Below are 23,347 nucleotides of genomic sequence, written 5' to 3' on the forward strand. Positions count from 1 at the left end.
AAAGTGACGATAATAGTAAAATCCATTAAAAATAATCAATTCTGTAACAGTGGCCGAGGTCAGGGAGATGTTGTATAGTCTTTATTGGGAGATTGATGTAGAAGATGATACACTGTTACGTTTCTATAGGCTGAGATACAGTGTTACATTGCTCCGGGCTGAGATACATTGTTACGTTTCTATAGGCTGAGATACCTTGTTACATTGCTCCGGGCTGAGATACCTTGTTACATTGCTCCGGGCTGAGATACCTTGTTACATTGCTCCGGGCTGAGATACCTTGTTACATTGCTCCGGGCTGAGATACATTGTTACATTTCTATAGGCTGAGATACATTGTTACATTGCTCCGGGCTGAGATACCTTGTTACATTGCTCCGGGCTGAGATACCTTGTTACATTGCTCCGGGCTGAGATACCTTGTTACATTGCTCTGAGATACATTGTTACATTGCTCCGGGCTGAGATACGTTGTTACATTGCTCTGAGATACATTGTTACATTGCTCCGGGCTGAGATACGTTGTTACATTGCTCCGGGCTGAGATACATTGTTACATTGCTCTGAGATACCTTGTTACATTGCTCTGGGCTGAGATACATTGTTACATTGCTCTGAGATACCTTGTTACATTGCTCCGGGCTGAGATACCTTGTTACATTGCTCCGGGCTGAGATACATTGTTACATTGCTCCGGGCTGAGATACGTTGTTACATTGCTCTGGGCTGAGATACGTTGTTACATTGCTCCGGGCTGAGATACCTTGTTACATTGCTCCGGGCTGAGATACCTTGTTACATTGCTCCGGGCTGAGATACCTTGTTACATTGCTCCGGGCTGAGATACATTATTACATTGCTCCGGGCTGAGATACATTGTTACATTGCTCCGGGCTAAGATACGTTGTTACATTGCTCCAGGCTGAGATACATTGTTACATTGCTCCGGGCTAAGATACGTTGTTACATTGCTCCGGGCTGAGATACCTTGTTACATTGCTCCGGGCTGAGATACCTTGTTACATTGCTGTAAGCTGAGATACCTTGTTACATTGCTCCGGGCTGAGATACCTTGTTACATTGCTCCGGGCTGAGATACCTTGTTACATTGCTCCGGGCTGAGATACATTGTTACATTGCTCCGGGCTGAGATACCTTGTTACATTGCTCCGGGCTGAGATACCTTGTTACATTGCTGTAAGCTGAGATACCTTGTTACATTGCTCCGGGCTGAGATACCTTGTTACATTGCTCCGGGCTGAGATACCTTGTTACATTGCTCCGGGCTGAGATACCTTGTTACATTGCTCCGGGCTGAGATACCTTGTTACATTGCTCCGGGCTGAGATACATTGTTACATTGCTCCGGGCTGAGATACATTGTTACATTGCTCCGGGCTGAGATACATTGTTACATTGCTCCGGGCTGAGATACATTGTTACATTGCTCCGGGCTGAGATACCTTGTTACATTGCTCCGGGCTGAGATACATTGTTACATTGCTCCGGGCTGAGATACCTTGTTACATTGCTCCGGGCTGAGATACATTGTTACATTGCTCCGGGCTGAGATACATTGTTACATTGCTCCGGGCTGAGATACCTTGTTACATTGCTCCGGGCTGAGATACCTTGTTACATTGCTCCGGGCTGAGATACCTTGTTACATTGCTCCGGGCTGAGATACCTTGTTACATTGCTCCGGGCTGAGATACCTTGTTACATTGCTCCGGGCTGAGATACCTTGTTACATTGCTCCGGGCTGAGATACGTTGTTACATTGCTCCGGGCTGAGATACGTTGTTACATTGCTCCGGGCTGAGATACGTTGTTACATTGCTCCGGGCTGAGATACGTTGTTACATTGCTCCGGGCTGAGATACGTTGTTACATTGCTCCGGGCTGAGATACCTTGTTACATTGCTCCGGGCTGAGATACCTTGTTACATTGCTCCGGGCTGAGATACATTGTTACATTGCTCCGGGCTGAGATACCTTGTTACATTGCTCCGGGCTGAGATACATTGTTACATTGCTCCGGGCTGAGATACATTGTTACATTGCTCCGGGCTGAGATACATTGTTACATTGCTCCGGGCTGAGATACCTTGTTACATTGCTCCGGGCTGAGATACCTTGTTACATTGCTCCGGGCTGAGATACGTTGTTACATTGCTCCGGGCTGAGATACGTTGTTACATTGCTCCGGGCTGAGATACGTTGTTACATTGCTCCGGGCTGAGATACGTTGTTACATTGCTCCGGGCTGAGATACGTTGTTACATTGCTCCGGGCTGAGATACCTTGTTACATTGCTCCGGGCTGAGATACCTTGTTACATTGCTCCGGGCTGAGATACATTGTTACATTGCTCCGGGCTGAGATACCTTGTTACATTGCTCCGGGCTGAGATACCTTGTTACATTGCTCCGGGCTGAGATACATTGTTACATTGCTCCGGGCTGAGATACATTGTTACATTGCTCCGGGCTGAGATACCTTGTTACATTGCTCCGGGCTGAGATACATTGTTACATTGCTCCGGGCTGAGATACCTTGTTACATTGCTCTGAGATACCTTGTTACATTGCTGTAAGCTGAGATACATTGTTACATTGCTCCGGGCTGAGATACATTGTTACATTGCTCCGGGCTGAGATACGTTGTTACATTGCTCCGGGCTGAGATACGTTGTTACATTGCTCCGGGCTGAGATACCTTGTTCTCTCTGCAGGCCGCCCTCCTCAGTTCCTTCCCCGCCATCTTTGAGGAGCTGTTGGCCATGTTCTCGGTGACGGAGGTGGCGGAGTTTGTCCGGGGGACGCTCAGCAGTCTGCCCAGCACCCTCCACCTCGGACAGTCCATGGATGTGGTGAAGTTACAATCGATTGGCCGGACTGTGGACTGCCGACTCTTCTCATACCCAGGTGCGGCTCGGGCTGAATCGGATGATGGGGGTGGTTGTGCTCGCGATACATGGGCTGCGTGAAAATAATGGTATTTGGCAGATTGAGGTCATGTGACACAGATATGGCTGGAATCCCTCCCATGTGGGGGCGCTGTCCATGATTTGTATGTTCTGTGTCCCCTCCGCAGAGGCGCGCCGCATTCTCTTACCTGTTGTGCTGCACCACATCCACCTCCACCTGCGGCAGCAGAAAGAGCTCCTGGTCTGTTCTGGGATACTCAGCAGTATTTTCTCCATCATCAAAAGCAGCTCCACGGTGAGTGTTACGGGAAGGGTTAACCCGCGTGCTGGGGGAGTCCTTTATAGGGCACCCCCCCCCCGGCCCAGTATTGGGGGACGCTCTTTAGTTTAGCCCTTCAGACTGGCTGACTTTAGACTTTTGTTGGTCATTGGTATGAGGTGACGGCCATGACATGACCCAATAGCCAATAACACCCTGTGTCAGTATGTTCAGTCCCAGGCCCCTCCCCCTCTCATTGGAGTTTTGGGGGTTTGTAGTGTGTAATCTTCTGTCCTTCCTGTAATGTAATCATCAGTCCATGTACTGATCTCTGGATGAACAAGCAGAGCTGCAGTGTAAAGCATGGAGGAGAGACAGAGCATCAGCCGCAGCTACCTGATGAGTCCTGAGGAGGGGGATTCCAGACAATACAGCTAAACTACATAGCAGGGGCAATGATGAATGTGACCCCCATGTGTCCGGGCTGATGTGTTTGGCACATGTGTCCTCTGAAGCTCTTCTCTTTCCCCAGGAGGTGGACGTCGGGGAGGAGGTGCAGATGTTACAGGAGAGTTTGCTGGACGTTCTGCTGCAGACTCTGCTTATTATCATGAGTAAATCGCAGTCGCAGGAGGCGGTAAGAGGCCAGCGCTGCCCCCAGTGTACAGCCGAGATCACCGTAATTAACGCATTTCTCTTCTTTCTAATCCTTCCCACAACTCATCCTCCTCACCCTCAGCCTCCTCCACGTCACCCTCAGCCTCCTCCATCTCCCCCTCATCATCCTCATCACCTGTATAGGACTGCCTGCACCCTGGAGTATATACAGGACAACCTTGTGCTGCTGAAGTCCTGACAGCAGGGGGCGCTCTAACTAGATGTCATCAACACCTTCTGTGATGTATCCCTATATCCTTATAGTGTGACCTCTGACCCTTTTATCACCCACACCCCCTCCCCCGCTGCTCTGCCCTGTGCTGACTCTTGCCCCCATTAGGGGGAGTATGTTTCCTGCCTCCTGTCTCTGCTCCGCCTGATGTCTGACACTCACTACCAACATCTACTGCACAACTTCCAGAGCAAAGAGGAGCTGAAGGTGAGTGAAGAAGGGCAGGGGCACCTACTGGGGGAGGGGGTATTATACCCTAGGAAAGCTGGGTGCGAACCCCAGAGAGGAGACATACTGGGTGTCATCAGAAACCAGTAACTCCAATAAAACCGATCAAAATCTACAAAATCCTCTCTCTCTTTATTCAGGAATTCCTGCTCAAAATTTTCTGTGTCTTTCGGAACTTGCTGAAGTTGAGCGTCTTCCCTCCAGACTGGACGGTGATGAGACTTCTGGCCAGCAAGTAAGAGCAGTGATGTCATCAGATGTAATATAGAGCAGCAGTGATGTCATCAGATGTAATATAGAGCAGCAGTGATGTCATCAGATGTAATATAGAACAGCAGTGATGTCATCAGATGTAATATAGAACAGCAGTGATGTCATCAGATGTAATATAGAGCAGCAGTGATGTCATCAGATGTAATATAGAACAGCAGTGATGTCATCAGATGTAATATAGAGCAGCAGTGATGTCATCAGATGTAATATAGAGCAGCAGTGATGTCATCAGATGTAATATAGAGCAGCAGTGATGTCATCAGATGTAATATAGAGCAGCAGTGATGTCATCAGATGTAATATAGAGCAGCAGTGATGTCTTAAGACGTAATATAGAGCAGCAGTGATGCCATCAGATGTAATATAGAGCAGCAGTGATGTCATCAGATGTAATATAGAGCAGCAGTGATGTCTTAAGACGTAATATAGAGCAGCAGTGATGTCATCAGATGTAATATAGAGCAGGACACGGGGGCAGCAGTGATGTCATCAGATGTAATAGAGCAGCAGTGATGTCATCAGATGTAATATAGAGCAGCAGTGATGTCATCAGATGTAATATAGAGCAGCAGTGATGTCATCAGATGTAATATAGAGCAGCAGTGATGTCATCAGATGTAATAGAGCAGCAGTGATGTCATCAGATGTAATATAGAGCAGCAGTGATGTCATCAGATGTAATATAGAGCAGCAGTGATGTCATCAGATGTAATATAGAGCAGCAGTGATGTCATCAGATGTAATATAGAGCAGCAGTGATGTCATCAGATGTAATATAGAGCAGCAGTGATGTCATCAGATGTAATATAGAACAGCAGTGATGTCATCAGATGTAATATAGAGCAGCAGTGATGTCATCAGATGTAATATAGAGCAGCAGTGATGTCATCAGATGTAATATAGAGCAGCAGTGATGTCATCAGATGTAATATAGAGCAGCAGTGATGTCATCAGATGTAATATAGAGCAGCAGTGATGTCATCAGATGTAATATAGAGCAGCAGTGATGTCATCAGATGTAATATAGAGCAGCAGTGATGTCATCAGATGTAATATAGAGCAGCAGTGATGTCATCAGATGTAATATAGAGCAGCAGTGATGTCATCAGATGTAATATAGAGCAGGATGCGGGGGTGGAGGAGGGGATCTTTCTGTTCTTGTGCCCCCACTATGATGCAATATACACTGCTCTCCTCCCTACTGACAACTAATCCATCCCATAGTCCCTGCTGACAATCTGACAATGTGTATGGGCACATTAACCCTTTGTGTCCTCTCCCAGTATCATTGTGACTACGGTCCAGTACGTGTCTCCCGCTGTGCACAAGAACTTCTGTGAAGAAGATTTTGACTTTAAGGTACCCCTCCCCCAATATATACCCCCAATAGTACTAAGTCTTACCACGAGGGGGCGCTCCTCACAGGATTCTCTGTGATTTCCAATCTAGGTGTGGAACTCGTACTTCAGCCTGGCCGTCCTCTTCATTAACCAGCCCAGTCTGCAGCTGGAGAACTTTGCAGCAGGGAAGAGAAGGCGGATCCTGGATAAGTAAGTGCCCCCTACAGGTAGTACCGAGCATGTGAAGCTGCAGCACACGGTTGAGTCTTTATCTACGGCCTGTGCTTGCGGTGTTGTTACAGTGTGTCAGCGGAGAGCTCTCAGTGCAGGACGGGGAGAGGTTTGTGCTGCCACTGTATTCAGAGGATTGCCTGCACTGATACACTGTGACAAAGCCTCATGACTAGGTAGTGATGATGTAGCTGACACTCCTCTGCCCCCCCAGGTACGGTGATATGCGGGTCATGATGACGTACGAGCTGTTTAACATGTGGCAGAACCTTGGTAAGTGACTTCAGGTGTGGCCTTGTCTCCCCGCCGGCCGGCCGGCTCCTTCTCTCATCCTTGGCTTCTTGCCTTCCAGGAGAGCACAAATACCACTTCATACCCGGCATGATCGGACCCTTCCTGGGGGTGTCACTAGTGCCGCAGCCTGAAGTGCGCAACATCATGATCCCCATTTTTCACGACATGATGGACTGTGAACAGCGACGCAACGGGAACTTCAAGCAGGTGAGAGACGAAGAACGATCACGTATCAGATTTGCAACATGTTAATGTGTGGGTGTGGCCTGGCGTACACGGAGACCGGTCTTCATGGTGGCGGTGTAACGCCTTCATACAGGAGCCGTGACCGCATCACCACCGCGTTCGCTCTGAGCTCGTACTATCCAACATGTCAGACTGATGTATGTCACTATTCTGACCCTCAGGTGGAGGCCGAGCTCATCGATAAACTGGACTCCTTGGTGTCTGAAGGGAAAGGCGACGAAAACTACCGAGAGCTCTTCAGTCTCCTGTGAGTCCGAGCCCTGCAGCACAAAGGGTTAGATGGGGGCGGAGTTTAAAGGGAAAGTCCATTAAACACTCTGCAGTTCTCATATATAATCTGTCATTCAAGTGATTTGTTTCAACCATTTTCAAGATCTCTGCTTGCTGTAATCCCTCCTGATCTCTCTCACGTCTCACAACTGAAGGTTTGTTACAGTTGTATCCAGGTAATGAGCCAAACACATCAGCAGGAAATCTTTGTCATGTTCTGATTCTTTGTTACAATGTATCAGCCTGACAGACAGCGTACAGATGTAACAAACCCTCAGCTGTGAGCAGGATGAGATTAGGATTATTTTATGCATTGTGGCACATTGTGATATATTTGTATTTGTACCTCGCCCCTGCTGCCGGCCGGAGCAGCTCTCAGCTGTTTGGTCCATATCCCAGGTAAGTGCCGTCCACTATATATCACTGTGTATATCTGTGATGTTCCTCTAATTCGGCTGCCACATTACTAAGCAGAGGGTCCGCTATATTCTCTGCTCTGGTCTGTGAGATTACACATTACTGTGCAGCTCTGTGCTGGATTACCGGATTACAGGAATATGTTTGTGTGTGTTTTGTTCCCTCCAATTACTTGTGCAACTTCCTCCGCTGTGCGGTCTCCTTCTGTTCTTCTTCTCCCTCTGTTCTTCCTTCTTTTCCCTCTGTTCCTTCCTCTGTTCTTCCTTCTTCTCCTTCTGTTCCTTCCTCTGTTCTTCCCTCTTTTCCCTCTGTTCCTTCCTCTGTTCTTCCCTCTTCTCCCTCTGTTCCTTCCTCTGTTCTTCCCTCTTCTCCTTCTGTCCTTCCTCTGTTCTTCCCTCTTCTCTTCTGTTCCTCCTTCTGTTCTTCCTTCTTCTCCTTCTGTTCCTTCCTCTGTTCTTCCCTCTTCTCCCTCTGTTCCTTCCTTCTGTTCTTCCCTCTTCTCTTTCTGTTCTTCCTTCTTCTCCTTCTGTTCCTCCTTCTGTTCTTCCTTCTTCTCCTTCTGTTCTTCCTTCTTCTCCTTCTGTTCTTCCTTCTTCTCCTTCTGTTCTTCCCTCTTCTCCTTCTGTTCTTCCTTCTTCTCCTTCTGTTCTTCCCTCTTCTCCTTCTGTTCCTCCTTCTTCTCCCTCTGTTCCTCCTTCTGTTCTTCCTTCTTCTCCTTCTGTTCTTCCTTCTTCTCCTTCTGTTCTTCCTTCTTCTCCTTCTGTTCTTCCTTCTTCTCCTTCTGTTCTTCCCTCTTCTCCTTCTGTTCTTCCTTCTTCTCCCTCTGTTCCTCCTTCTTCTCCCTCTGTTCCTCCTTCTGTTCTTCCTTCTTCTCCTTCTGTTCTTCCCTCTTCTCCTTCTGTTCTTCCTTCTTCTCCTTCTGTTCTTCCCTCTTCTCCTTCTGTTCTTCCTTCTTCTTCCTCTGTTCCTCCTTCTTCTCCCTCTGTTCCTCCTTCTGTTCTTCCTTCTTCTCCTTCTGTTCTTCCTTCTTCTCCTTCTGTTCTTCCTTCTTCTCCTTCTGTTCTTCCCTCTTCTCCTTCTGTTCTTCCTTCTTCTTCCTCTGTTCCTCCTTCTTCTCCCTCTGTTCCTCCTTCTGTTCTTCCTTCTTCTCCTTCTGTTCTTCCCTCTTCTCCTTCTGTTCTTCCTTCTTCTCCTTCTGTTCTTCCCTCTTCTCCTTCTGTTCTTCCTTCTTCTCCCTCTGTTCCTCCTTCTTCTCCCTCTGTTCCTCCTTCTGTTCTTCCTTCTTCTCCTTCTGTTCTTCCTTCTTCTCCTTCTGTTCTTCCCTCTTCTCCTTCTGTTCTTCCTTCTTCTTCCTCTGTTCCTCCTTCTTCTCCCTCTGTTCCTCCTTCTGTTCTTCCTTCTTCTCCTTCTGTTCTTCCTTCTTCTCCTTCTGTTCTTCCTTCTTCTCCTTCTGTTCTTCCCTCTTCTCCTTCTGTTCTTCCTTCTTCTTCCTCTGTTCCTCCTTCTTCTCCCTCTGTTCCTCCTTCTGTTCTTCCTTCTTCTCCTTCTGTTCTTCCCTCTTCTCCTTCTGTTCTTCCTTCTTCTCCTTCTGTTCTTCCCTCTTCTCCTTCTGTTCTTCCTTCTTCTCCCTCTGTTCCTCCTTCTTCTCCCTCTGTTCCTCCTTCTGTTCTTCCTTCTTCTCCTTCTGTTCTTCCTTCTTCTCCTTCTGTTCTTCCTTCTTCTCCTTCTGTTCTTCCTTCTTCTCCTTCTGTTCTTCCCTCTTCTCCTTCTGTTCTTCCTTCTTCTTCCTCTGTTCCTCCTTCTTCTCCCTCTGTTCCTCCTTCTGTTCTTCCTTCTTCTCCTTCTGTTCTTCCTTCTTCTCCTTCTGTTCTTCCCTCTTCTCCTTCTGTTCTTCCTTCTTCTCCCTCTGTTCCTCCTTCTTCTCCCTCTGTTCCTCCTTCTGTTCTTCCTTCTTCTCCTTCTGTTCTTCCCTCTTCTCTTCTGTTCCTGCCTCTGTTTCTTACATTTATTCTTCCTTCTTTTTTCTTCAGTTTGTTGGAGAAGATTGAGCAGGAGACGTGGAGAGAGCCGGGCGCCTCCTTTGTGACCTCAGTGACGCGCCTCATGGAGAGACTGCTGGACTACAGGTCAGATATTAGGATGGCTTTAGACATACAGTTTTTGGGGTTTTTGGATGCAGCTCTGACAGTGAGTGGAGCACGTGCACTCTGGCTTTGTCTCATACTTGATGTTGTCCTGCAGGGATTGTATGAAAGGTGAAGAGACTGAGAATAAGAAGGTCGGCTGCACAGTGAACCTGATGGTGAGTGACAGGGGCGGCAGCTGCTCCGGCGGTGACTGCCATCTAACGCTCTCATCTTCTTCTATCCTCACAGAACTTCTACAAATCAGAAATCAATAAGGAGGAGATGTACATCAGATATATTCACAAGCTGTGTGACCTCCATCTACAGGCCGAGAGCTACACAGGTACAAGGGGCTCTATAGATATACAGTGTACAGAGCCTCTGTATATGAAGCACTGCCCCTCCTCATATACAGCTACAACCCCTGTCCTTCTGCCCCGCTCTGTTACATCCAGATACATTCAGCTTTCTGTCCTCCCCCTGCAGAAGCTGCATTTACTCTGCTCCTGTACTGGGAGACGCTGCAGTGGGACGATCGCTCCCTACGGGAGTTCCTCCATTACCCCGCTCAGAGCGAGTGGCAACGAAAAGAAAGTCTGAGCCGGAAAATCATCCACTACTTCAACAAGGGCAAGGTAAGGGCGCGACAAGAATCCAAGTCTGACGCACTTCTGTCTGCATGTGCACCAATAGCCCGCCATATTAATGACTCCACACTTCTATGAAATGATTGGGCCATAGCAGAGTCATGTGTGCGACACGTGCATGAGACAGAATTGTACAAATATGGCCCAGAATTTCTTGTATAAGGTTCAAATGAGACAGAATTTTGTCGCACGAATAATAAAGAGAGAAATTTATAAATCTGTCGAAGACTAGAAACAGGATTCCTGCTGTTATACAGAGCAAAGTGTAGCGGTATTACTAGATGTGCCCCACTGCGGACTGTGCAGTACCCGGCTTAGACTGCAGGTGTCAGTGTTACAGTGCATGTCTATGGGAGGGATTTGACAAGCAGATCTGTTCACAGCGACACCTGCTGGCTGGGAAGTGAAGAACAATCTTAGTATACAGAGATTCTAGAGGACACGTGTCCCAGACCAGCACATACATGACCCACATGTTACTTCTGTGTACCCCCTTCTTTCATGCCTTTGTCCTGTGTTCTGTCCCCTCAGTGCTGGGAGTACGGGATTCCTCTGTGCAGGGAGCTGGCGGCTCAGTATGAGAAGTTGTATGACTACCAGAGCCTGAGCTGGATCCTGGTGAGTCCTGGGCACCTGTGCGGAGGCCATGGAGTGGGATCCCCCTCCCCATTAGCTGTGCGTAGGGACCACCATTGTCACAATCTGTGGAACACCAATGACGTCTTCATTGGCACCAGTGACTTGTAGGGTGTCCCGCCGGTGCCCCCTGTATGTTCAGTGGTGACTGTTTTAGCTGCTGTCCTCTCTGTGATCCTCCTCATATCTTTCATCTCCTGCAGAAAATGGAGGCCTCGTACTATGACCATATCATGGACCAGCAGAGACTGGAGCCCGAGTTTTTCAGAGTGGGATTTTATGGAAAGAAGTTTCCGTTTTTCTTGCGGGTAAGAAACCCCATCCCCCACACAAGGTCCTCAGCGCTGTCTGCCTGCCCTCCTATATACACCCCTCTATGTCTGCCCTGGGTACCTCATCCTCCTATATACCCCCTTATGTCAGTGTTATCTGCCCCACCCTCCTATATACCCCCTTGTCAGTGTTATCTGCCCCACCCTCCTATATACCCCCTTGTCAGTGTTATCTGCCCCACCCTCTTATATACCCCCTTATGTCAGTGTTATCTGCCCCACCCTCCTATATACCCCCTTGTCAGTGTTATCTGCCCCACCCTCCTATATACCCCCTTGTCAGTGTTATCTGCCCCACCCTCCTATATACCCCCTTGTCAGTGTTATCTGCCCCACCCTCTTATATACCCCCTTATGTCAGTGTTATCTGCCCCACCCTCCTATATACCCCCTTGTCAGTGTTATCTGCCCCACCCTCTTATATACCCCCTTATGTCAGTGTTATCTGCCCCACCCTCCTATATACCCCCTTGTCAGTGTTATCTGTCCCACCCCCTTATGTCAGACTCCTCCTCTCCGGTCACGTCTTCCTTTTCGTCTTGGGTGCAGAATAAGGAGTTTGTGTGCCGGGGTCACGACTACGAGCGTCTGGAGGCTTTCCAGCAGAGGATGCTGAGCGAGTTCCCGCAGGCTATTGCAATGCAACATCTGAACCATCCCGATGACACCATCCTGCAGAGCGACTCTCAGTGTATCCTGCCTGTGGCTGTATATATGGGGGAGGGGGGGGGGGCTTCTATCACCCTGTGCGTTTCCATCACATACCAGCAGTGACTGGACACCCGGCGTCTCCGGCTCTGCTCACACAGCTGATGGGTTTGCTATTTTGGGGTCCCAGTCATTCCGTGGGTTACTTTGCCCCTTGACTCTCCCACTCAGACCTGCAGATTTATGCAGTGACCCCCCTACCGGACACCCCCAGAGTACTAAACATGGACCAGGTCCCTGAGAGGATAAAGAGCTTCTACCGGGTAAACAACGTCCGCAGGTTCCGCTATGACCGACCGTTCCACCGCGGGGCCCGTGACAAGGACAATGAGTTCAAGGTGGGTGATGTGATAAAGCTGCGGAGGGTCTCTAAGGCCGCGCCTGACCGTCTCTTCTCTCTCCATCAGAGTTTGTGGATAGAGCGCAGCACTCTCACACTGTCTCACAGCCTCCCCGGAATCTCTTGCTGGTTTGAGGTCCAGAAGCGAGAGCTGGTAACGTATCTGGAAACCCATCAGATGGCCCAAGGCCTTGTAATAGAGGGGGAGGGGATCTGTGGTGGGGGGTGTGACTTCTCATATATCATATGGGGTCTGTAGGTGGAAGTGAGCCCCCTGGAGAACGCTCTGCAGGTTCTGGGGAACAAGACTCAGGAGCTGCGGGCGCTCATCACTCAGTATCAGCATCACAACCTGCACGGGAACATCAACCTCCTGAGCATGTGTCTGAACGGAGTCATAGACGCTGCAGTCAACGGGGGGATCACCCGCTACCAGGAGGTAAGAGTCTGCATGCTCTGTATGCCCCCTCATCTGCTGCGTGCCGCCTCATCTGCTGCGTGCCCCCTCATCTGCTGCGTGCCCCCTCATCTGCTGCGTGCCCCCTCATCTGCTGCGTGCCCCCTCATCTGCTGCGTGCCCTCTCATCTGCTGCGTGCCCCCTCACCTGCTGCGTGCCCTCTCACCTGCTGCGTGCCCCCTCACCTGCTGCGTGCCCCCTCACCTGCTGCGTGCCCCCTCACCTGCTGCGTGCCCCCTCACCTGCTGCGTGCCCTCTCATCTGCTGCGTGCCCTCTCATCTGCTGCGTGCCCCCTCACCTGCTGCGTGCCCCCTCACCTGCTGCGTGCCCCCTCACCTGCTGCGTGCCCCCTCACCTGATGCGTGCCCCCCTCATCTGCTGCGTGCCCCCCTCATCTGCTGCGTGCCCCCTCATCTGCTGCGTGCCCCCCTCATCTGCTGCGTGCCCCCCTCATCTGCTGCGTGCCCCCCTCATCTGCTGCGTGCCCCCCTCATCTGCTGCGTGCCCCCCTCATCTGCTGCGTGCCCCCCTCATCTGCTGCGTGCCCCCCTCATCTGCTGCGTGCCCCCCTCATCTGCTGCGTGCCCCCCTCATCTGCTGCGTGCCCCCCTCATCTGCTGCGTGCCCCCCTCATCTGCTGCGTGCCCCCCTCATCTGCTGCATGCCCCCCTCATCTGCTGCATGCCCCCCTCATCTGCTGCATGCCCCCTCATCTGCTGCGTGCCCCCTCATCTGCTGTGTGCCCCTCGCACTCTATATACTCCTCGCTCTCTATACGCTCCTCTCACTGTCTCCTCCTCCTGGCAGGCGTTCTTTGATAAGGATTACATCACACAACACCCGGAGGACGCCGACAAGATCAGTCAGCTGAAGGAGCTCATGCTGGAGCAGGTACAATCTATGGGGAACTACAAATCCCAGCATGCCATGACCGTAAAAGGGATCATCTGCAGATTAGTAACCACTGATCCAATACTAAACATGAATGACTGCTGCCCCCTAGTGTTCAGGCTGCACAGTGCGCTCCTATTGAGGACTGTATCCCTGATGATGGAGTTTCACTGGAGTTCTGTCTTCCTAATTACATCAGGGAAGACAGGCTTGCACATTCCAGTGAGCGCCCTCTATTGGTTTGCAATACTGAGGCAGCAGCTGTTTTCCTAATTACATCATGGAAGACAGATTTGCATATTCTTCCCATGATCCCTGATAATGATGATCCTGTTTTGTGCCCTCAGGTGCACGTCCTGGGGGTGGGTCTGGCGGTCCATGAGCGCTGCGTGCACCCAGAGATGCGGCCCCTTCACAAGAAGCTGGTGGATCAGTTCCAGGTCATGCGCTCCAGCCTATACCAGGTAAATACATGGCTACGATATGCAGAGGACTGCAGGGCTGGTGTAGTGCGGCTGTGTATGTCATGTGTGTATTGTGGAGGACTGCAGGGCTGGTGTAGTGCGGCTGTGTATGTCATGTGTGTATTGTGGAGGACTGCGGAGCTGGTGTAGTGCGGCTGTGTATGTCATGTGTGTATTGTGGAGGACTGCAGGGCTGGTGTAGTGCGGCTGTGTATGTCATGTGTGTATTGTGGAGGACTGCAGGGCTGGTGTAGTGCGGCTGTGTATGTCATGTGTGTATTGTGGAGGACTGCAGGGCTGGTGTAGTGCGGCTGTGTATGTCATGTGTGTATTGTGGAGGACTGCGGAGCTGGTGTAGTGCGGCTGTGTATGTCATGTGTGTATTGTGGAGGACTGCAGGGCTGGTGTAGTGCGGCTGTGTATGTCATGTGTGTATTGTGGAGGACTGCAGGGCTGGTGTAGTGCGGCTGTGTATGTCATGTGTGTATTGTGGAGGACTGCGGAGCTGGTGTAGTGCGGCTGTGTATGTCATGTGTGTATTGTGGAGGACTGCGGAGCTGGTGTAGTGCGGCTGTGTATGTCATGTGTGTATTGTGGAGGACTGCAGGGCTGGTGTAGTGCGGCTGTGTATGTCATGTGTGTATTGTGGAGGACTGCAGGGCTGGTGTAGTGCGGCTGTGTATGTCATGTGTGTATTGTGGAGGACTGCAGGGCTGGTGTAGTGCGGCTGTGTATGTCATGTGTGTATTGTGGAGGACTGCGGAGCTGGTGTAGTGCGGCTGTGTATGTCATGTGTGTATTGTGGAGGACTGCAGGGCTGGTGTAGTGCGGCTGTGTATGTCATGTGTGTATTGTGGAGGACTGCAGGGCTGGTGTAGTGCGGCTGTGTATGTCATGTGTGTATTGTGGAGGACTGCGGAGCTGGTGTAGTGCGGCTGTGTATGTCATGTGTGTATTGTGGAGGACTGCAGGGCTGGTGTAGTGCGGCTGTGTATGTCATGTGTGTATTGTGGAGGACTGCAGGGCTGGTGTAGTGCGGCTGTGTATGTCATGTGTGTATTGTGGAGGACTGCAGGGCTGGTGTAGTGCGGCTGTGTATGTCATGTGTGTATTGTGGAGGACTGCGGAGCTGGTGTAGTGCGGCTGTGTATGTCATGTGTGTATTGTGGAGGACTGCGGAGCTGGTGTAGTGCGGCTGTGTATGTCATGTGTGTATTGTGGAGGACTGCGGAGCTGGTGCTGTGTGCTGTAGATTATATCCTGATGTGATCACCTCCCTCCTGTACCTGTAGAGGGCGCTGTCACTGTAATAACCGCTTCTATATCTGCAGGAGTTTCCCATGCTGGAAAAGATGAACCCGACCTGTCCACCGATCCAGCGCAGCAACATCTTATTATCACACGGGGCCCTGAACAACGACAGCATCAGGATGCTGCACCGCCACAGGTAACCAAGGGGGAGAGACTGCGCACAGGGGGGAGAGACTGCGCACAGGGGGGAGAGACTGCGCACAGGGGGGAGAGACTGCGCACAGGGGGGAGAGACTGCGCACAGGGGGGAGAGACTGCGCACAGGGGGGAGAGACTGCGCACAGGGGGGAGAGACTGCGCACAGGGGGGAGAGACTGCGCACAGGGGGGAGAGACTGCGCACAGGGGGGAGAGACTGCGCACAGAGGGACTGAACAGGGGGAGAGACTGCGCACAGGGGGGAGAGACTGCGCACAGGGGGGAGAGACTGCGCACAGGGGGGAGAGACTGCGCACAGGGGGGAGAGACTGCGCACAGGGGGGAGAGACTGCGCACAGGGGGGAGAGACTGCGCACAGAGGGACTGAACAGGGGGAGAGACTGCGCACAGAGGGAGAGACTGCGTGCTAAATGATGTCATTGTAACGTCGTGTGAACTGTTGGCCGCCATCTTGTCTGCTGCTTTGTGTGACGCTCTGGTATTTCCTCCTCAGCCCTCTGGTTGTCCTGAGCTCTGTCCGCCATTCCTCCTCCTCCCTCTCGTCACACGCCTCCAGTGACACGGGGACCACGCCTACCGCTGTGGACAGCGAGACAGAGGATCCGTATAGCATGCAGGTAACCGTGGCGGGCGGGAGGCGGTGAGTGGCGCCCCCTCCTGGGTCTATAACGGGGCCTCTCGGGTTATTGCAGATGCTGCTGCCACATTCTCTCCACGCCGGATCCATCACCAACGTTTCTGCATTATCGTCCTCGTACACAAGCCCCTCCTCCTCCAGCCTCAGCTCCACCCACTCTGCGCCATCCCAGCTCATCAACTCTGCTCCCTCCAGCACACGAGGTAATGTCGGCGGCGCTCGCTCCGCACCCGGCACCAGGTTGGGTATTTACTGCCATCTTTCCCGCCAGGTTCCCCCTCCCTCCCTGATAAATACCGCCATTCGCGTGACCTGGTGATGCTGCTCCCCGCACCCCGAGACCGGCCCAGCAGCGCCATGTACCAGACAGGCACAGAGAGCGGACAGGTAAGGGTTAATGCCGTCATTAGACACCTCGTTAGATCCTCATCCCATCTCATCACGTCTTGTCTGCTCCGGTCACATCTAGAGCTGCGTTCACTATTCTGCCGGCTCTCCGGTTGCTCGGCTGCACTACATCTCCCACAATGCCTCACTGCCGGCTCTCTCATGTTCTCTTCTTCTTCTCTCTTTGCTGCTGCTCGTTCAGCGTTGCGTCTACCCCCGCGCTCTGTTCCAGCAGGTCCTCGGACCGTGCAAGCCGTGCAGTGACCCCAATCTGTCTGTAGCGGAGAAAGGTGAAGACCCCGCCCACTGCGCACTACACAAATACACCACAGGGAAGATGGCCGACCAGTCATGTGACTGTGCACTATATATGTGGGAGGGCTGTGGCCATATATAGCACTCAGTGGGAGGAGTTTAGCATTGAGTGGGAGGAGTTACAGACCAGTAATGTCATCAATGCTGCAAATCTCATCTCTAATCCTGTTTATTCTGCCTGCATGTTCTGGACGACTCACCGGCGCCTCCTCTGGTCACTCTGATGTATTGTCAGTTCTGGCAGCGCCCAGTAGCTGGAGCCTGGACAGCGGAACCCGAGAATCTCTGCCATTCCTCAGCTCTCATGTCGGGAGCGTCCTGACCCCAACCGGGGCCACCAGAGGCCTGACACAGGGTATGTACACAGTGACCAGCAGAATAGTGAGCGCAGCTCTGGAGTATAATACAGGATAAGTAATGTAATGTATGTACACAGTGACTGTACCAGCAGAGTAGTGAGCGCAGCTCTGGAGTATAATACAGGAGAAGTAATGTAATGTATGTACACAGTGACTGCACCAGCAGAATAGTGAGCGCAGCTCTGGAGTATAATACAGGATAAGTAATGTAATGTATGTACACAGTGACTGTACCAGCAGAATAGTGAGCACAGCTCTGGAGTATAATACAGGATAAGTAATGTAATGTATATACACAGTGACTGCACCAGCAGAATAGTGAGCGCAGCTCTGGGGTATAATACAGGATAAGTAATGTAATGTATGTACGCAGTGACTGCACCAGCAGAATAGTGAGCGCAGCTCTGGGGTATAATACAGGATAAGTAATGTAATGTATGTACACAGTGACTGTACCAGCAGAATAGTGAGCGCAGCTCTGGAGTATAATACAGGATAAGTAATGTAATGTATGTACACAGTGACTGCACCAGCAGAATAGTGAGCGCAGCTCTGGAGTATAATACAGGATAAGTAATGTAATGTATGTACACAGTGACTGTACCAGCAGAATAGTGATCGCAGCTCTGGAGTATAATACAGGATAAGTAATGTAATGTATGTACACAGTGACTGTACCAGCAGAATAGTGAGCGCAGCTCTGGAGTATAATACAGGATAAGTAATGTAATGTATGTACACAGTGACTGCACCAGCAGAATAGTGAGCGCAGCTCTGGAGTATAATACAGGATAAGTAATGTAATGTATGTACACAGTGACTGTACCAGCAGAATAGTGAGCGCAGCTCTGGAGTATAATACAGGATAAGTAATGTAATGTATGTACACAGTGACTGTACCAGCAGAATAGTGAGCGCAGCTCTGGAGTATAATACAGGATAAGTAATGTAATGTATGTACACAGTGACTGCACCAGCAGAATAGTGAGCGCAGCTCTGGAGTATAATACAGGATAAGTGATGTAATGTAATGTATGTACACAGTGACTTCACCAGTAGAATAGTGAGCGCAGCTCTGGAGTATAATACAGGATAAGTAATGTAATATATGTACACAGTGAATGTACCAGCAGAATAGTGAGCGCAGCTCTGGAGTATAATACAGGATAAGTAATGTATGTACACAGTGACTGTACCAGCAGAATAGTGAGCGCAGCTCTGGAGTATAATACAAGATAAGTAATGTGATGTATGTACACAGTGACTGTACCAGCAGAATAGTGAGCGCAGCTCTGGGGTATAATACAGGATAAGTAATGTAATGTATGTACACAGTGACTGTACCAGCAGAATAGTGAGCGCAGCTCTGGAGTATTATACAGGATAAGTAATGTAATGTATGTACACAGTGACTGTACCAGCAGAATAGTGAGCGCAGCTCTGGAGTATAATACAGGATAAGTAATGTAATGTATGTACACAGTGACTGCACCAGCAGAATAGTGAGCGCAGCTCTGGAGTATAATACAGGATAAGTAATGTAATTTATGTACACAGTGACTGCACCAGCAGAATAGTGAGCGCAGCTCTGGGGTATAATACAGAATAAGTAATGTAATGTATGTACACAGTGACTGTACCAGCAGAATAGTGAGCGCAGCTCTGAAGTATAATACAGGATAAGTAATGTAATGTATGTACACAGTGACTGTACCAGCAGAATAGTGAGCTCAGCTCTGGAGTATAATACAGGATAAGTAATGTAATGTATGTACACAGTGACTGTACCAGCAGAATAGTGAGCTCAGCTCTGGAGTATAATACAGGATAAGTAATGTAATGTATGTACACAGTGACTGCACCAGCAGAATAGTGAGCGCAGCTCTGGAGTATAATACAGGATAAGTAATGTAATGTATGTACACAGTGACTGTACCAGCAGAATAGTGAGCGCAGCTCTGGAGTATAATACAGGATAAGTAATGTAATGTATGTACACAGTGACTGTACCAGCAGAATAGTGAGCGCAGCTCTGGAGTATAATACAGGATAAGTAATGTAATGTATGTACACAGTGACTGCACCAGCAGAATAGTGAGCGCAGCTCTGGAGTATAATACAGGATAAGTAATGTAATGTATGTACACAGTGACTGTACCAGCAGAATAGTGAGCGCAGCTCTGGAGTATAATACAGGATAAGTAATGTAATGTATGTACACAGTGACTGTACCAGCAGAATAGTGAGCGCAGCTCTGGAGTATAATACAGGATAAGTAATGTAATGTATGTACACAGTGACTGTACCGGCAGAATAGTGAGCGCAGCTCTGGTGTATAATACAGGATAAGTAATGTAATGTATGTACACAGTGACTGCACCGGCAGAATAGTGAGCGCAGCTCTGGAGTATAATACAGGATAAGTAATGTATGTACACAGTGACTGTACCAGCAGAATAGTGAGCGCAGCTCTGGGGAATAATACAGGATAAGTAATGTAATGTATGTACACAGTGACTGTACCAGCAGAATAGTGAGCGCAGCTCTGGGGTATAATACAGGATAAGTAATGTAATGTATGTACACAGTGACTGCACCAGCAGAATAGTGAGCGCAGCTCTGGAGTATAATACAGGATAAGTAATGTAATGTATGTACACAGTGACTGTACCAGCAGAATAGTGAGCTCAGCTCTGGAGTATAATACAGGATAAGTAATGTAATGTATGTACACAGTGACTGTACCAGCAGAATAGTGAGCGCAGCTCTGGAGTATAATACAGGATAAGTAATGTAATGTATGTACACAGTGACTGTACCAGCAGAATAGTGAGCGCAGCTCTGGAGTATAATACAGGATAAGTAATGTAATGTATGTACACAGTGACTGTACCAGCAGAATAGTGAGCTCAGCTCTGGAGTATAATACAGGATAAGTAATGTAATGTATGTACACAGTGACTGCACCAGCAGAATAGTGAGCGCAGCTCTGGAGTATAATACAGGATAAGTAATGTAATGTATGTACACAGTGACTGTACCAGCAGAATAGTGAGCGCAGCTCTGGAGTATAATACAGGATAAGTAATGTAATGTATGTACACAGTGACTGTACCAGCAGAATAGTGAGCGCAGCTCTGGAGTATAATACAGGATAAGTAATGTAATGTATGTACACAGTGACTGCACCAGCAGAATAGTGAGCGCAGCTCTGGGGTATAATACAGGATAAGTAATGTAATGTATGTACACAGTGACTGCACCAGCAGAATAGTGAGCGCAGCTCTGGAGTATAATACAGGATAAGTAATGTAATGTATGTACACAGTGACTGTACCAGCAGAATAGTGAGCGCAGCTCTGGAGTATAATACAGGATAAGTAATGTAATGTATGTACACAGTGACTGTACCAGCAGAATAGTGAGCGCAGCTCTGGAGTATAATACAGGATAAGTAATGTAATGTATGTACACAGTGACTGTACCAGCAGAATAGTGAGCACAGCTCTGGAGTATAATACAGGATAAGTAATGTATGTACACAGTGACTGCACCAGCAGAATAGTGAGCACAGCTCTGGAGTATAATACAGGATAAGTAATGTAATGTATGTACACAGTGACTGCACCAGCAGAATAGTGAGCGCAGCTCTGGAGTATAATACAGGATAAGTAATGTAATGTATGTACACAGTGACTGCACCAGCAGAATAGTGAGCGCAGCTCTGGGGTATAATACAGGATAAGTAATGTAATGTATGTACACAGTGACTGCACCAGCAGAATAGTGAGCACAGCTCTGGAGTATAATACAGGATAAGTAATGTATGTACACAGTGACTGCACCAGCAGAATAGTGAGCACAGCTCTGGAGTATAATACAGGATAAGTAATGTAATGTATGTACACAGTGACTGCACCAGCAGAATAGTGAGCGCAGCTCTGGGGTATAATACAGGATAAGTAATGTAATGTATGTACACAGTGACTGCACCAGCAGAATAGTGAGCACAGCTCTGGAGTATAATACAGGATAAGTAATGTAATGTATGTACACAGTGACTGCACCAGCAGAATAGTGAGCGCAGCTCTGGGGTATAATACAGGATAAGTAATGTAATGTATGTACACAGTGACTGTACCAGCAGAATAGTGAGCACAGCTCTGGAGTATAATACAGGATAAGTAATGTAATGTATGTACACAGTGACTGCACCAGCAGAATAGTGAGCGCAGCTCTGGGGTATAATACAGGATAAGTAATGTAATGTATGTACACAGTGACTGCACCAGCAGAATAGTGAGCACAGCTCTGGAGTATAATACAGGATAAGTAATGTATGTACACAGTGACTGTACCAGCAGAATAGTGAGCGCAGCTCTGGGGAATAATACAGGATAAGTAATGTAATGTATGTACACAGTGACTGTACCAGCAGAATAGTGAGCACAGCTCTGGAGTATAATACAGGATAAGTAATGTAATGTATGTACACAGTGACTGCACCAGCAGAATAGTGAGCGCAGCTCTGGGGTATAATACAGGATAAGTAATGTAATGTATGTACACAGTGACCGTACCAGCAGAATAGTGAGCGCAGCTCTGGAGTATAATACAGGATAAGTAATGTAATATATGTACACAGTGACTATACCAGCAGAATAGTGAGCGCAGCTCTGGAGTATAATGATAATGTATGTATTCTGTATCTTTTCAGGCCATTACTCGCTGCACTTTGATGCGTTTCACCCCTCTGTAGGGGATGGGGGTTTGGCGTTACCCAGCAGATCTCTACGTAAGGTACTAGTAACACTTTGCTCCCTCCTTCCTGCTGTCTCGGGGTTATGTTTCGGGGTCTCGCTCAGACATTGGGGGTCAGGTACTATACTTATTATATTGTCTGTCTCCACAGAGCCCCCTGCACACTATCCCGGCCTCGCCCACCAGCCCCCAGTCTTGTCTTGATGGCAGTAATTCTCCACTCTCGGGCAGCGCCAGCAGTGGGGTCTCCTCTCTGAGTGAGGGCACCTTCCCCGGTTGTCCTGATGGGACCCCCAGCACAGACTCCCGGACTGAGGATCAGCAGAGCGGATGTTTCCAGCACTACCCCCCGGTGCGGTACAGTCTATCTGACCCCAATGGGCTAGAAGCTCCCAAGGTCCAGCCTTGTCGAAGCCACTCCGCCCCCAGTGGGGTCACTCCGCCCAGATCACCCAGCGGTGAGCACGACGAGGGAAATGCAGAGCACGATCGGCTACGGAGACCCAGGAGGAACTGCCACATGGCCAAAGAGCAGGCGGCGCGGGTTGGATGGGATCACAACATGGGCAAACCGTAGTCATGGAGTGAAGTGGAGGAGCCCAGGGGTGAGGGGTGCATGTGCCAGGAGCCGAGGTGTCTGCGTGTATGGGGGTGAGAAGTCAGTGGTGGTGGTGTGTGGGGGAGGAGCCAGCGTGTAGCGGTGGTGTGCGGGGGAGGAGCCAGCGTGTAGCGGTGGTGTGCGGGGGAGGGGTCAATGTGATAGGAGGTCTGTGTGTTAGAGAGCACTGGATGCTGTATGGATGATGAGGCTCCTCCTCCTGCTCCGCCCCTTGCTCCTCCCACCTCTGAGCTCCTTCCAGTCATCTGTGTTACTTCCAGCTTGTTTCTTGCCCCCACCCCAGACTTTGGGAACTTTTGGCCTGTCTGCCCTGTCACCGCCTGGTGATCCCGCCCCTGGGAGGGCAGCGAGGAGAATGGTAACCCCGCCCCCAGCTGTCGCTGCGATCAGACAGGAGGGGGCGCCCTCGTGATTTGTCTTCATATTGTAGGCCTCCGGCGGTGCTGTGTTGTGTCTTTGCTCCGCTTCCTGCAGGGTGTGTGTCTGTATATACGGTGTCCGCATGTCCCTTGCACACGCGCGTGCCCTCCGGTTTATGTGTAAATACAATTCTCTGTTTCTGTTGTGATATTTTTTTTTCCTTCAGATGGTTGTTATATGAAAATAAAGTTTTACCACCCGGAACATGGCGAAGGCTGCGGTTACTGAGCGCAACGGCCACCTATATACAGTGTATGGATCTCTACACGCCCTCTGTATATATATATATATATATATATATATATATATATATATAACACCCCAAATCCGCCCTATAGCATCCTCAATGTATATATAATGCCCCATGTCCACCCTCTAGCGGCCTCTCTGTATACAGTATA

General features: G+C 49.5%; 2 protein-coding genes across 7 annotated transcripts in view; both read left to right on the top strand.

Annotated features, from left to right (window-relative positions):
- DOCK3 (dedicator of cytokinesis 3) overlaps nt 1–22,570 on the top strand; it is a 111,324-nt gene extending 88,754 nt beyond the window's left edge. For 3 of the 6 annotated variants that reach the window (XM_075287560.1, XM_075287561.1, XM_075287564.1), the window contains 31 exons: nt 2,735–2,927; nt 3,097–3,224; nt 3,721–3,867; nt 4,186–4,284; nt 4,446–4,540; nt 5,862–5,937; nt 6,028–6,128; nt 6,364–6,422; nt 6,502–6,650; nt 6,851–6,936; nt 7,332–7,358; nt 9,407–9,502; nt 9,618–9,678; nt 9,752–9,845; nt 9,989–10,137; nt 10,681–10,767; nt 10,989–11,093; nt 11,667–11,808; nt 11,997–12,163; nt 12,233–12,319; nt 12,425–12,604; nt 13,432–13,515; nt 13,863–13,979; nt 15,311–15,426; nt 15,942–16,065; nt 16,141–16,288; nt 16,357–16,472; nt 16,675–16,762; nt 17,023–17,142; nt 21,864–21,946; nt 22,059–22,570. In XM_075287560.1, coding sequence (XP_075143661.1) covers nt 2,735–2,927; nt 3,097–3,224; nt 3,721–3,867; nt 4,186–4,284; nt 4,446–4,540; nt 5,862–5,937; nt 6,028–6,128; nt 6,364–6,422; nt 6,502–6,650; nt 6,851–6,936; nt 7,332–7,358; nt 9,407–9,502; nt 9,618–9,678; nt 9,752–9,845; nt 9,989–10,137; nt 10,681–10,767; nt 10,989–11,093; nt 11,667–11,808; nt 11,997–12,163; nt 12,233–12,319; nt 12,425–12,604; nt 13,432–13,515; nt 13,863–13,979; nt 15,311–15,426; nt 15,942–16,065; nt 16,141–16,288; nt 16,357–16,472; nt 16,675–16,762; nt 17,023–17,142; nt 21,864–21,946; nt 22,059–22,484 — 3,750 coding nt within the window. In that variant the 3' untranslated portion in view covers nt 22,485–22,570. The remainder of the gene's footprint in view (nt 1–2,734; nt 2,928–3,096; nt 3,225–3,720; nt 3,868–4,185; nt 4,285–4,445; nt 4,541–5,861; nt 5,938–6,027; nt 6,129–6,363; nt 6,423–6,501; nt 6,651–6,850; nt 6,937–7,331; nt 7,359–9,406; nt 9,503–9,617; nt 9,679–9,751; nt 9,846–9,988; nt 10,138–10,680; nt 10,768–10,988; nt 11,094–11,666; nt 11,809–11,996; nt 12,164–12,232; nt 12,320–12,424; nt 12,605–13,431; nt 13,516–13,862; nt 13,980–15,310; nt 15,427–15,941; nt 16,066–16,140; nt 16,289–16,356; nt 16,473–16,674; nt 16,763–17,022; nt 17,143–21,863; nt 21,947–22,058) is intronic. The other 3 variants (XM_075287562.1, XM_075287565.1, XR_012717468.1) reach the window with 2 other exon arrangements.
- Nucleotides 22,571–23,151: 581 nt separating this feature from the next.
- Nucleotides 23,152–23,347, top strand: part of MANF (mesencephalic astrocyte derived neurotrophic factor) — a 13,497-nt gene continuing 13,301 nt past the window's right edge. Inside the window, exon 1 of the mRNA XM_075286221.1 lies at nt 23,152–23,166. Within this exon, the coding sequence (XP_075142322.1) occupies nt 23,152–23,166 (15 nt within the window). The remainder of the gene's footprint in view (nt 23,167–23,347) is intronic.

The sequence above is a fragment of the Leptodactylus fuscus genome, chromosome 9 (assembly GCF_031893055.1).
Source record: "Leptodactylus fuscus isolate aLepFus1 chromosome 9, aLepFus1.hap2, whole genome shotgun sequence".
NCBI lineage: Eukaryota > Metazoa > Chordata > Amphibia > Anura > Leptodactylidae > Leptodactylus > Leptodactylus fuscus.